General features: G+C 42.3%; 1 protein-coding gene across 8 annotated transcripts in view; it reads right to left on the reverse strand.

Annotated features, from left to right (window-relative positions):
- LOC128903096 (dymeclin) overlaps positions 1 to 15,146 on the reverse strand; it is a 240,240-nt gene that overhangs the window by 180,843 nt on the left and 44,251 nt on the right. For all 8 annotated transcript variants that reach the window (XM_054187006.1, XM_054186999.1, XM_054187002.1 and 5 more), the window contains 2 exons: positions 11,055 to 11,180; positions 8,753 to 8,895 (listed from right to left, as the gene is read on the reverse strand). In XM_054187006.1, coding sequence (XP_054042981.1) covers positions 8,753 to 8,895; positions 11,055 to 11,180 — 269 coding nt within the window. The remainder of the gene's footprint in view (positions 1 to 8,752; positions 8,896 to 11,054; positions 11,181 to 15,146) is intronic.

Below are 15,146 nucleotides of genomic sequence, written 5' to 3' on the forward strand. Positions count from 1 at the left end.
CATACCCAACAAGGCTCAAGAGAAAACGTACTACGAGCCCCGTCCAGGCAGAGTGCGGCTCCAGCAAGGTTGTACTACCTCAAAAATCGCAAAATTCATCACAGCCAAGATTTTCATGGCATGTCCACTTATCCTCCAAAACATTTTTGTCTCTCGCTATGCAAATTCAACGTATTCTTCGCGTACTAACCGCGGTTAGAAAAATGCGCCACACAACCGAACTGAAGACGACGTAGCGTAACAAAATAAAAATTACAGATTTAGGATTCTGGTGGAGGCAGAAAGGTTCTGTACGAATCTGCAAGACTGCAATTTTGAAGTACAGATGTCCTAATGCCCACAAATATTATCGTTACAGATTAATCAGATTCAAATGTTCATTCCATTTAGAGTTTAAGGAGTGAAAGTTTTGCTTCATAATATACTTCAATTTGATTCGTTTCCCTTCGAGCCCCTACAAAACCTACCGCAGGCAACACAGTATTCTGTTGCACCACGTATATTCAACAGCCAGAATGACATCTTTCCACTCGCATTAATGACTTTGTTAACAAGGCAGTTAATTATCCACCTCCTTCTGGACAGGTTCTAAGCATTGGCAAGAGAGCCAACCACTTTCTGCAAGGAACATTCTTGCCTCGTAAGTACCAGCATTAATTAAGAGTTCACCTGCGAGCTCCTCGTGTAAAATATTCTTTATATTTAAATATTGCGGTCGGGTAAACTGACAAAGATTAAGGCTACATTCATACCAAATCCATATAGACGAGATCTGATTTGTTCTGTAAATTAAAACGCCCACTGCTGATTGGAAAGCCATACGCTCTGCTGTATCGGCAAGACGTACACGTAGGAAGTTCTGCTGCGTTAATTTAAGGATTTAATTTAAGGATTTAATGCAATTAACGGGTCGGGTAAGCAAACTCACTGCTCGTCTCGTCCACTTCAGTGACAGGCGTTGCCTCCCTCACCTCCCAGCCACGTACGATTACGTCCCTAACTGAAAAAGTACTCTTTCATTTCTTATTTTTAAATTCTACTCCCTTTCCAAGGCAAAGGCTGTTTTAATTTATTTTAAGCTTTGAAGTAATTTCTCCTCTCCCCCGACAAAATTCTTGGTAAGGCAAATAAAACTGTTTCAGAGCTTGAACGAATTTCATCATGACACAATACTTCCAACAACCGACTTGTGCTGCTCCTATCAGTAGTTCATTCTATGCCCAACATAATAGATATCACATGAATCAACTTTTCTTCTTTCCCTTTGTACACGTTAAAAAAACCTACCAGACCTCAGGAGTTATTCGGGGAAGGGGTTAAAATACAGATTTTCATTGCAGATGGCTTAAAAAAAAAAAATTAAGTAACCCATCTTTACTTGTTTTGGGGAAGGAGCAGGAAGCTAAAGGCGAAAGGGAACGGGAAAGTAAAGAGAAAACACACACTTTCAGCTTCCCCACGTCACCTATCACGCATGAATAAGAAAATAGATAAAAGAAAAATAAAATAACAAAGCAAAAATTCAAAATAACATGGCAGCTTTACAGTCCGCAGCACAGCCTTTCCTTTTCTGGAGTCTTTACAGATGTGACCAGTAACGCAAAGCCAAAATCTAACAAGAAAAAAGGTGTTGAAACAGAAGTGCCCGTGCCAGCCAAGAGGCGAAGCAAGTCCCCTGCTACGCTGAACTGGGACGGCTGTTCACCTGAACGACCTGGTGTCCAAACGCTCCCACCACAACAGGTGCTACACGAGAATCCGGCAGGAGAAGGATGGAGAGAAACAAGTTAATGTGTAATTTAACAACAAATATGGCTTTGGATGAATTTAATCTATTAGCAGACACGGAGCAATAAGGAAAAAAAAAAAATAAAAATCTATTGTGCTTTCTTGATGTTCCTCACCTCAACCTGGATTGCAACTCAGTTTCTCTTGTCCGTTCACTTCCCAATCCCTCCCAAGGGACCCGCCAGTAATCAGATATGAAGAGTAAAGCCGTTTATAACGTGGTATCAGTGCACCTGAAACCAAACAGACCATCCTTTCTCCTGAACTGAGCCATTTTCGTCAGAAGTGGTGCAGCAGAACACCCCCTCCTCAGCGGTTCACCGCAGATATTTTCAAAATTATGAAGAATGAATGCCTTACGGAGTTGTAAGTCACAGGTGTTACCTTAATATTCCATATTCATGCAAAACACCCCACCCTTTCGGTCACATATTAACCCTACATACTCTCTATTTATCACCCAGAAGGATGAACCACCAAAAAATTTCAGATTTGTGAATACTTCGTGAGCAGCACTGTGGCCTACCGGAAGAAGATGCCGAACCTCAAGGCTTTGATTCCCAAATTTTGGTCCGTTTCTTGGATGGCACGGTCAAGCCCCTTTATATGTTCAAAAATGAAGTGGAAATAATGGTGTTTACAAGCTTTTTAAAGCATTTTCACATTTATGGATAAAGTAAATGCTATAAAGGAGATGAACACGCTTGTTGACACTGGATCACAAAGCCAAGAGGTACAGATTTCTTACCATTCCCTAGCTGGAATGTGTAGGACTTTAAGAAAAACTCAAGTATGACACTTTTTAAAAAAAAATAATTAACTGATTATTGAAATTTTATAATTAAAGTATTGTATTTACCTCCATTTCTGTAATTCTCTAGAGCTGAGAAGAGTTTGGAAAGCATGAAATGCCTCCTTTTCACCAGCATAAAATTCCTTTCTCCCAGCCCTAGCGCTTGCAAGATATCAAGTTTTAAAACTTTTGTTATTACAATACATCAGCTTGATTCTTGGTTTCCTTTAACAAGCAATTTCCCCTGAAGAATTAAAGAAGAAAAATCATTTTTGAGCCAACAGGTTCTCTCTCTTTTTTTTTTTTTTTTTTTTTTTTTATAATGGGTTATTTGAAGCTGCTCAGGTTTTGGAATATCAGGATAAATGTCAGGGAGATAAATCACCAACACACCTCGTGAAACTTGCTGCAGCGCTCTCAGTAAACAAGCTGGAACATATGGTTATAATTATGATTTGTACGACCACAGAAATCAGAAGCTCTAGTCACGAACCACAGCCTCGCTACGCTATGTATTGGAAATACGCTCTGTACATTCCCAACCACGGTCCCTACCTTAAAAGAGCTTAAATTCTACACACAGGGCAAGAGACAAGTCACTGGTGTAACGGTGGACTGGTGGCAGCCAACGGTCTTCCAGGAGCTTCTAGGTCTCCGAAGGAAAGGAAAAAAACCCTACTGTTTGTTCCCTCTCAATGTCTAAGTCTCAGGAGAGTCAATAGAAAGCTTCCAAGAACTATCAAGCCCAGGACCTTACAGTACAAATTGCTCTTCTGGGCAAGGATGCTTCGCTATCAGTGTCATCAGCACCTATGAAAAGAGCAGAGGTCCCACAGCAAAAGTCTCTGCTACCTGTCCAGCTGGTTCTACATCACTGGTGGTTTACTGTCAAAAATACGCTGGTGAAGATTACAAGAAAGATCAATTCGACAGGGCCAGAGGAGGCCCCGGAGATGCTGGGAGGGCTGGAGCCCCTCTGCTGGGAGGACAGGCTGAGAGAGCTGGGGGGGTTCAGCCTGGAGAAGGCCCCAGGAAGACCATCCAGCCCCTTCCAGTCCCTCAAGGGGCTCCAGCAAAGCTGGGGAGGGACTCTGGACCAGGGAGGGGAGCCATGGGACGAGGGGGAATGGTTTGAACCCCCTGGAGGGGTTGAAGGCCAGGTTGGCTGGGGCTTGGAGCAACCTGGGCTGGTGGGAGGTCCCTGCCCAGGGTTGGAACTAGATGATCTTTAGGTTCTTCCAACCCAAACCATTCCACGATTCTATATCAAAGGAAGTATGAAGAGCTTGACAGTGAACACATCTCTGGCCTGCAGAGGTTTACACCAGAGGCAATGTTTTACTGTGCTGCTGCGATTAAGACAGAAGATGAGTTTTATCTCATGGAAAAAGTCAACGAGGGCTCTCAACGGGGACACATTCAGGCACCGCTCTGATGGCAGTTCAGCCCAACTTCAAACCAGCTCCTATGGAACTCACGGCACCACAGCACAGGTTTCAGTCAGGAGGAAGCTGCTGGGCAGCTTTTGGAGACTGAGCCTGCCACAGCTATTACACCACTGTTAATTATCAACTACTCAGTCTCAAACGACGTGGGTTTGAGCTGCAGCCACACATTTCGCTCCAGTTTAGACACATCTTTAGAGAAACTAAGAAAAAGGTTAAAGATCCGGACACTATCTAAATCTTTGCATTCAGGCAGGTCAAAATGCCACGATTACAGTGACAAGAAGATGACGCCGTTACAGACTAAGCAAGAAGGAAGATGAACAGAGAGAAGGGGGAAAGAAGTCGCAGATCTACATTTTCATTCTGGTGAGCACAAACAGGCAATTAAAGATTGACTAAGCACCAGGGAGACAGACGAGGTTGGAGTTACGTAGCAGATCCTACACCAGATCTGTGAGACATCATGAAAAAGCTCTGGATGGGAGAAACAGCCAGCCTGAAATATTTGTTAGGAGGAAAAATAAAAAAAAACCAAAACAACACACCTCGGTGGAATTGTAATAACAGACACATCATTAGCAGCTTTTTGTGCCTCTCTACTTTGACGTGTTTTAACCTAGATATTACAATTCAGACCACATCAAACTGAAGAGGAAAAAGATATTAACGTACAACGCTAAATACGAATAAATAGTTTTCTTGGGAAGTTAAAGATAACCACGCAAGTGTTGCTATTAACCAGAAAGTAGCATCAAAAAATACAGGAATAAGCTATATGTAAGTCACAGACAATACACCACAGGCCATCAGATGCCTCCAAATACGCAAATGCCGAATGACATAATGCAAAGTGAAGTAGATACTTACAGGGTAGAAAGTCATTAACGGGCAGGAATGTTTTCCAGTTCCAACCAAAGAGCACAGACATGAGAAAACGAGTCATTATTGACCACTATACCCCGAATTCTGCAATTTATATTAATGCTACAACAGTACATTTGTGGGCCAGATTAGTTATGATGATTGCTCAGGTGATTAACGAAGATGAATCCGGCTACTGCCTTTTCATTCATTTCTTGCAGGTACAACGCTACATTTATAATCATCTAAACAGCACAAACTAAGTCAACTAGATCTTACCGTTGCAGTAACTACTAGAGTACTGCAAGATGCACTGAAGCGTTGTTGCTTTTTTAATAGCAAAATATAAACTGGATCAACTCTTTCGAATGAAACCATTGAAACTGACTCATTTTTCAACAGTTTTGAGTGGCACCCGCAGTTTCCTTTCTCAGCGTTATCATCTGTTTGGCAGTTCCTCACTGTAACATGAAATTTATTTTGCAAGAAATCAAATGACTAATTAAAAAAAAACAAAACAAAACCTTGCTCGCCCACAAAAAGTTCTCTCAACTTGGTCAACTGCGGACCGTGAACTGGCAAATGCTAGTAATACTCCAAAAAAAGAGGAGGGGATTAAAATCCAATAAGAAAAAATTAATTTTTGGAGGCAAGGTGGTTCAACATACCACGTGAACCAAGAGAAATGAATTTCTAATGTCTAATATATGAGCTCCAATCTCTACTGCCACATATACGGATGTCATTTATGCATCGACAACGTAGCAGCAGCTCTTTACAATTATTTTGCAGACCTACAGCAAGACTGCAAAGACAAAGCAAAGTTGACTCAGTATAAAAGAATGTCCTTAATGAAGTTAAAATATCACTATTTCCGCCCCCCCCTCCTTCCAAACCCACAATTGCTTATTTAACTGCTGGAGGGTAACATAATTGGCAATACAATTCTAATCAAGGTATTTTATATACAGGATGGAGAAAGGTACTCGCAGGCAGTCAGAGGGCAAACCAAGGAGAAGTCATCGGCGGGAAGACGTTGCCCGTATGGATTTTCAGGGTTGAGAGGGGGGAAAAAAAAAAAAGCAGCCTATGAAGGACGAGAAGCAGTAGAAGGTTAACTGTGGGAAAGGGTAAACTTGGTCTCATATCGTGGATAATTCTCACTTCTGCTGAATCACAAGGAAGGAAAAGGGGGGGGTGGATTTGAAGTACAGTGCTTCTAAGAGTGTTGATCTACTGCTGTTGTGCAAGTGTCTACAAAAATATGCGCAATGTAATACATGGTAACACAGATGACTGTGGTATCAAGTTAAATTATTTCAAATTAACAAGTACAATAATTATTTTGGGCCTCCAACTCTCATACAAAAAATGAATTCTTAAAACCTGGCTCCTACCTCCTTTGATCCCAAATAGATTATATTTTGACTATTTCACTAAACTTGTTTTAAGCATTCTGTGGTTATTTAAAAGACATTGAGCAACAAAAATTTTCAATTCTTCCATTCTTCTTTCAATTCTTACCCTGTGAAGATTACAAAATACGCAAAAATAACACAATGCAGACATCACGTCTAAGTCTTCCACATCCGTTCATTGCTCAAAGCTTGTTTCTGTTCCATAACAGACTATCAGTTTGTGTTGCTGTCTCCTAAGCTGTATTTCGCTCTACCCATGTACTTGCTGCGGTATAGAAGAAAAGATTGCAAAGGGTTAATTTGGAGATGGTAATGGGCGTGCAAATATGCCATTTACTCAACCAATCCCATTGCGGCCAAGTTTCATCCGTAGTCCAACATGGCATACAGGCAAATAATCAGACGCAAAAAGAAAAATTAAACAATTGTTTGGGCACAAAAAGTATTTCTGTTTTCTAACAGGGTGTGGTACTTATTCCACACACACACACCCCCCCACCCCCTTTCCCAGGCAGGTCATTAGAAAGCTCTTTATAAAGGCTCTTTTACTTAAAGCTTGAAATGAAGATACTTAATTCACTGGGAGAAGGCGCTGGCACTTCAGGTACTCACGAAAGAAGCAGGAAAATAAGCGTAGGAGTATGCCAAGGGAGTTGTTAAGGGAATGGTTCAAGAGGAGTGAAGGGGGTGGAAGTGTAGGAAGAGACAAGAACAGCCGTAGGCTAAAACCTGGAGAGTTTGCATTAAGAAATACAAACTCGATATACAAGAAGTAAAAAAAAAAAAAATCAGGGGGGGATACGATATCAGAGGAGCCACAGAGGAAGGCGGGAGCGGTGGCAGCGTGGATGGACTTCACAACTCAATCAAGTAATCAGGAGGGGGAGGGGAGGGGGGAAGCAGCGCTATTTTGCCTGTGGTAGCACTAAGGCAGAAAGACACTCACGCGTGAGGTTAGAACCAAGAAGAATAAACCCATCAGGTAAGCAGAGGTACCAAAACACGCGGTGAGAACCGCTCTTCAGTCACAAGCACAAGTACAACAAACCACGTACTGAAAACTGCTTCGGAAAAACGTTTTAAGTGCAATTTTTTTCTAGCAATCGAAAAGAAGGAAGGGAACATACCTGCTGGGACTCTCGAATAAAAAGGTTTTAGGGAACAATTTAATTAATTTCTCTTCTCTGTTTAAATAAACTGCAAACCAAGCAACTGTTTTTTTGATGCATTTACATTACAGGCACAACCCAACCATCGCAGCGGTCGACCCTTGGGCACGTAAACTGGAAACCAGAAGGGAGGCGCGTGTTCCAGCAGCACACTGAGCTGCGTGTAACCTCATCTTACGCAGAAGCTGCGACACGTTTAGGCTACGCTGCACCCGGTTCGAGAGACGTGCTCTTTTACTGCCTCCATGAGGAGATCCACGCGCACTGTCACAGGCTGTAAAACATTTTCTGGCAGACCATTTTGCAGCCTGAACTTTAATATCCCTTAGGGATGCTGACAGTGAATGGATTGCACAAAAGAGCAAAATAAATAGTATCAGTTTTAACAGCAAATGACTCGGAAAGTGTTTACTTAGGTTATCGGGGAAAAAGAAAATAACGTGTACCTTTACTGTTAGCAACGTGTTGTATTTTATTCCTATCAGATGGAAAAGAAAAACCTTTAGGAAGGATTTTTATATGTAATACACACACCAATAAAACACATCTGGTGCGGGGAAGAGAGTAACCACCAACCAAAACGCAGTATATAGTACAAAAAAAACCCACGAGAACCCTTTTTCTTAACAGAAAATGGCATCAAGTCTTTTATATTCTTCAGGCGGTATCTCTCTATAGCAAACAGTTCGCCCACAAAAGGCCAGAGTCTAGTCATCCCATTCAGGAAAAAACATTAGTCAACCTACTGGGAAAGGCATACACTAAAATATGTGATAAAAATCCCTATTTATGCCACTCCCTTACATCACAGAACCCTTCAGCCTGGGAAGGGACCTCTTGAAGCCACCTAGGCCAACCTTCTGCTCGAGCAGAGCCGCAGGGCGGGTCACCCTACCCTAACTGAGCAATTATGAAGAATAAAAGACGCAAATAAAACTATTTCGTACATTTTAAGTAACTCAAGGCATGTGATTTATCACATGGGGCACGAGTTGGTTGTTTGGGGCTCTTTTTTTTAATGTCTCAATAAAAGAAAAATAGGGACTAAGCACTACTTTTACCATGTGGTGTCCTGCAGGCATCATCGTTACGGGTCCTAACTCATCTTGAGATGGACCACATACGATTACAATCCAAGCAGGCCTGTGGACAGCTTTTTTTATACTGGTATCACTTGTTGAAAAAGAAACGGGCTACAGGTGTGTTTGTAAGAGGTGACATAGAAGGCAACACTTCATAAGGTTTGAAATATAGTTTATAGAAAGGAAGACTCACTTGCCACCCCAGAGGCGATTCCGTAAAGCAGTCCTCCTCCGTCTGTTTGCGGCTGAAAGACATGGGTCCCCGGAGGAGGGCTTCTTTCTTGTCTAATGAAATTATATAGTAAAGTTTTCACAAGTCTGCTGGTATACGGGAGACTGAAAAGAGAAAGAAAACAGCTTTAGTTGACTCACAACCCGCAGAAACTGGCGCAACAAAGCCCGGGCAGGGTGCAGAAGGCTGGCGTTTGGCATTGAACACAGACAGCAACTCTCCCAGTCTCCAGCAGACTGGAAAGGGAAAGAACGCCAAGGTCTCGCTCATGCGAAGCTGCCCCGACTTCAGCAGGGCTCAGCAGGAGCAACTTCCACAGCCGGATCGTGGAAACGTACTGTTTGTTTTCTTTTTTTCAATACTACTTTTAAATCAATCGTTAGATTTCTGGAATCATTGTAGTCCTTTACCTCAAGACACAACGGGAAAAATATTTATGCAAGGAAAAAAAACCATTGTATTCGTTCAGTTTTCACTCCATGCTTTGGTTGCACAGGACAGGTAACAATAGCTGTTCTCCACACAACCCCCACCCCGTATTTTTGGCTGTGTGTGCAGCTGGGCCCAATTTGCAAAGACCAGTGAAACAGCTGACCTCCCATCAATGATTCTGACAAACGCACGTAAAATTTGTTGGATTTAAATAAAAGGTCACCGTAATTACAAAACGGAGAAGGATTTCCACAGAAACAAATAGCTGGATCCCGTGCCCAAATGATTCAGAGGCGGACAGACAGGGGCTGTGTTATGATGTCCTCCAGTCCCCTCTAAGCAGTGCCCCTCCAACTCTTCCCATTGCCCAAATTCCCACCTCTCTCCCCAGAGGCCAGGTACCTGCTGCTCCCAACTTAGACCTACACATACTATCTCTTCTGCCAAGAGAAGGGAGGTGGAAGGTGGTGATTCTGCCCCTCTGCTCCGCTCGGGGGAGACCCCCCTGCAGTGCTGCCTCCAGCTCTGGGGCACCAACAGCAGAAGGACACGGAGCTGTTGGAGCGGGGCCAGAGGAGGCCCCGGAGATGCTGGGAGGGCTGGAGCCCCTCTGCTGGGAGGACAGGCTGAGAGAGCTGGGGGGGTTCAGCCTGGAGAAGAGAAGGCTTCGCGGAGACCTTCCAGCCCCTTCCAGTCCCTCAAGGGGCTCCAGGAAAGCTGGGGAGGGACTCTGGAGCAGGGAGGGGAGCCATGGGACGAGGGGGAATGATTTTAAACTGGAAGAGGGGAGATGTAGATGAGATCTGAGGAAGAAATTTTTCACTCTGAGGGTGGTGAGCCCCTGGCCCAGGTTGCCCAGAGAAGCTGTGGCTGCCCCATCCCTGGAGGGGTTCAAGGCCAGGTTGGCCGGGGTTTGGAGCAACCTGGTGTGGTGGGAAGTGTCCCTGCCGAGGGCAGGGGGTGGAACTACACTGCTACTTTAAGGTCCCTTCCAACCCAAACCATTCTGATTTTGCCCCAAACCCGCAATTCCTTCAGTTTAAGTACCACCAAACCCCACAAACACCGAGGCTCTTCTGCCTCCAATTGCTCTCCCCGCCCACTACTGAAGTCTGCCCTGGGCTCCCTCTGCCTCCCTCCTCTCCCTGCATGTCACCCCGGAGCAGGACCTCTCTTACATCTAGTAGAACTTTCAGAAAACCAGGCAAGAGATACATTTACCAACAAGCTGCCCACACAGAATTTAAAGTTGAAAGAGGATGGATGGTAGCCTAAAACACGTACAAGCCACCACGACAAAGGATTTAAACAAAACAACCGACTCGCCAGAACAAGTGGTATTCCTCACACAACCGAGTTCACCACCTCCTAAGTATTTCCACTATTGCGTCTTAAAACCTGGCGTAGCACATATGTGCTATCTTTTGGGAGGCTGCTATTTATTTGTAACACAAGAAGGCTCCTTAGCATTTCTGAGGCACGTGGGTTCTCTAAACTGCGGCGTTACAGGACAAGACCCACAGCTGAATCAAAAAAAACCATGCTGAAACGTAAAAGCTCTTTTAAGTCAATGAAATTACCCTCAAAAAGTGAAAATGGCCTCCAAAACAGTTTCACTGAAGTCTGGGCTGTGAGATTTAAACCTGAAACCTTCCAGCAGGCTTTACAGATGTTTGGTTTTGTGTTCTGGGGTTGGTTTTTTTTTTTGAGCAAAACAAGTTTTCTATCTAAATGTACGTCGCTGTCTTTTCTTTTGAAGCACAAACAGCCTGAACACGGCATCAGAAGCGTTCGCTTTAGCCCTAAGTTACCCCCCTAGAACGCGACGTACCATCGACCGTGCATCAGGTATTTGTGAATGATGCTCTCTCGTAGAATTTCTTTGTGGAATAACTGGCAGGAGAGGAAGACGATGAGAGTCGTCACAGCTTCCAAGGAAATGCTGTATGTAATATCTCTGCAGGGGGGGGAAAAAAAAAAAAAAGGAAAATTTATAAAGATTGATCCACTGGGTTTGTTTACAAATTGACTTCCAAGAAGACTCGGTAGCTTCACCTGACGTTACACCCTGTTTAGCACAGCGAGTTTCAATTGGGAACACGTAAACAACAAATTCGAAAAACCCAGAATCATTTTGTACAACAATGGGATGCTTTTCTTAAACATAAGCATTTTTTTTTAGATGCCAAAAAGACAAGACAATGTAAAAATATCGAGGTATTGCCCAGAACATTACGGCTGCAATTTTCAGACTACACTTCACTCTAAAAATAATAAATACATCTCAAAAGCGTGTCCTTTGTCCTGTTAAAATACAGTTGGCATAAAACCATCACGGTAAGTCGGGGAAATGTCCGGGTAGCCAAACACAGCTCCATCCGCCAGGAAAAGGGGATCCCTAAGAAAGGAATATAATATACAAACACTAGTTTAAGAAATGCTCAGGATATCAAGATACTACCTACAGTTGTTCAGTTTTCAATGGTATTTTTGAGGTAAGAGTGAAGCTATTACAGCCAATCCCAAAGAACGTGCTGTAATGATTAAATACTGACACCAGATAATTTAACAAAGCTCATTAAGTTAAGGTCAATTAGGAAAGGCTGTGCAGCAAAATGGATGAGAGAGAGATCCACTATTGGGGATACCTTGTGCTTTCTGTTCCCACCTCTGCCTACAACGACCTTGTCACGCACCTTGTTTTTCAAAAGGGGGGGGGGGGAAACAATGGCATTTGCCTCCTTAATCAGTAATAAATTGCAGACTCCATGAAACCTTTTAAAACACAATAACTTGGACATAAGCCAGCACCATTTTTGCTTTCAACCAAAGACCGTTTTTTTTTTCCCCTCCTCCAGAAGTAAGGAGCTATTTCGTTCGGTTCAACAGCACCATCCTGTAAACCGTTAGAACGATGCTTATTAAGTACTTTTAATGGTTCCCCCACCGTTACTATTTCATTTCCACAACACGCATCGCAATCCAATACCATTAAGTTACAGGTGTCCGGCGTCAATTATCGAGGGGGATAACTGATCCCTGGACCTACTGGAAATGCAAAATCTATTTATACTTCTCAAACGCAAAGATTTTATAGTATCTTTATTTAAAATTAAAAACAAACCAAACAAAACCCAGCATCACTGTGTGTTTAAGCAGTGATGTTATATTTTTCTTTGTTACAATGTCACCTTCCAAAATTTTGACTCTTAACAGTTAAAACAAGCATAGACATAAACCAAAGTGCTCTTTCAAATAACAATGGGTAGAAAACCACAGTACAACCTGCCTTGAAAGAAAAATAAATTAACCACAGAAAAAAAAAAAAAAGAAAAAAAACTGTCTGGAGTAAAACTCTTGACGCGTCTCAGGATCAGGACTGGTGTGGTCCTTACTAAAATGAACTGGATTTTGTTTCGAAGAAATCAGTCTGACTTTTAGCACACTCAAATAACTTAATATTCTCAAGCGCGCTGCTAGAAATACTGTAAATAACATGTATTACTGTAAAGAACGAGAAGAGTTTTGTGCATCGGGGTGTGTAGAGTGCCTAAACTAAGCTGTTCTGCAGTAGCTCCAGGCCGGAGTTTCTGAGCAAAGAGGGTGCGAGTTACTTGCTCAAAGTCAGGAGCAAACTGGAATCACAATTTCCTGGAGCGCAGTCGGCAGAACGGCACTACCTCCGATACAGAAATGTTTTTGAAAGTGAAGGTTATGCAAACTCACTGTTTTTATTTTCTCTCGCATGATTTAACTGTTGGAACGCGTTAACATTTTCAGTTATAGGTCAGGAAGAGCCCTACCACTTGCATAACATTCTTCCTTAAAAATCATGAAGTACATCGTAATTACTTCTCGTTTTGGTGAGTTACCTGACTTTTTGCCCACTACTGAGGAAGTCTGGCCAGTGTAAATGCCGATAATTAGATCGGGCCAGAGGTTACGCTGTGATCTGGTTCCACTGCAAATCCATCCCAGCCAGAAGCAAGGCTGAGCTGGGAACGGCTCCCGCTCCCCTCTCCGAAATCAGGACGCTTCGCAATCCACTGCCCACGTCCATCCCAAGCAGGGGAAACAAAATAAAAAAAAAAAAAATCTATATGTACTGATTTATTTAAAAGATGGGTAGACATAGCGCTTAGAGATATATTTTAGTGATGGTTTTTGTCAGTGTTGGGTTGATGGTTGGACTCGACGATCTGAAAGGTCCCTTCCAACCTAGACGACTCTATGATTATTAGAACTTTAGCCACCATCAAAAAAAAAGATAAGCAAGAAATACTTTCCTGTCAAAATAAAAACGACAGCTTGGGAAAAAAAAATACTTTTTAGCTATAGAAAAAATAAAATTCAGAAGCCTGTCATTACCAAGGCTGAGAATACAAGAATACAGTCTCCAACCCCGGGCTGATGAATGAAAAGGGTGACTTCGTGACATGCCGCAACATCCAAACCAGCTGGGTCACTTTGCTGAGAGGAACCACATTTCAGTGGCTAGGATGCTTTTTCTCCATCTCAATCATTCATTCATTTCGTTTTCTGACAAACCATACAAGCGGAATAGCAAATCGGAGGAGACATTACACAATTCTTTCCTATTTTTATAAGATTCAGCCTAAAGAAATAAACAAAGAGGTTACTGTAATGCATTAAGTAATAATTTTTCTAATTATTTTTTTCTTAAATCTGCTTTCAATACCCTTATATAACTCTGAAAGAAAAAAAAAAAAAAAACACCACCAGAAATAAAGCAAAATTCACGCAGCTCCAGTTAGTGACTTATTCCAATTTTCTTGCTATTCAAAAACCCAGCGAGGGCACGTTTAACTGCAGAAACTTTCCGCTCAACCTGTCGAATCTGTTCAAATTAAATCCGCTCTGACACAAACACAACCGGAGCCCTGATATCTGGGGTAACCCCTCAGCTACAGTCACCCTTCATTTATCAGCACAAGGATAAAGCTTCAGAGCAAAATTATTTTCACCGCCAAGGGTCAAATGTACAGTTTTCTGAAACTCCAGCATTTCTAAAGGGTCACAACAACTACCAGGAACCTCTTTTAACTTCAAAGAAAATACTGTTTATTTATACTGAGAGGCTATAGAATAGGGGGTTTTGTTTTGGAATATATATATATATTTTTTTTTTTTTTTTATTCAAAGCTATCGGTCATATAGAATGACTTTTACATGGAATTTCTGCTGATCTCCAACTTCCTCTGAAAACTGTTTGCTTGCAGATAAGGAGGAAAGTAGAAATAATGAGGCCATGTATCAATTACATGTCAAAATTATTTAGCTATTTCTTTCAGAAAACCAGAACTGCACGATGTTTTGAGTTTCTGTGGGTTTGTTTTTGGGTTTTTTCTTTCCCCTTCCCAAGTGTCTTATAAAACAAACGAAAAAATCCACAGAACGCAGCTAAAGCTCACGTCCCAAGTAAACGGGCTTCACAGAACAATGTACCAAACCGTACATAGATTTTGGGGGGGTTTTTTTCCCCCTCCTTCTGGATATTCTCTTTTGGAGATTTTAATAGTTATTCTCACTGCTTGCTTTATTTTTTTTTTCCTCTCTCTACTTCCCACTGGGGGATATATCCCCATATCGGGTAAAAAAACCTAACGGATATGAATGTTTTTCCCCCTTTAAGACCTACTAATTTCATGAGGAAACAACCTGGCATAGACTGAGCTCTAGAAATCACGGCAATCGTTTCTCTCCTGCATTTGGGTTCTTTCTTCACTACAAGTAGCCATTCCTCCTCGCTATCCCATTTCTTACAGCGCGACACAAAGGAAGCGCCCGTTTCTTTAACCAGATGGAATTGGTCCGGGTTCTCGCACGAAGGTTAAAACTGAGTTCTGGCCACAAAACCTTATATATACACATTTAGTCTCTAAAGCGAAAGACATATCTACGT

The sequence above is a fragment of the Rissa tridactyla genome, chromosome Z, assembly GCF_028500815.1.
Source record: "Rissa tridactyla isolate bRisTri1 chromosome Z, bRisTri1.patW.cur.20221130, whole genome shotgun sequence".
In the NCBI taxonomy this organism is placed as follows: domain Eukaryota; kingdom Metazoa; phylum Chordata; class Aves; order Charadriiformes; family Laridae; genus Rissa; species Rissa tridactyla.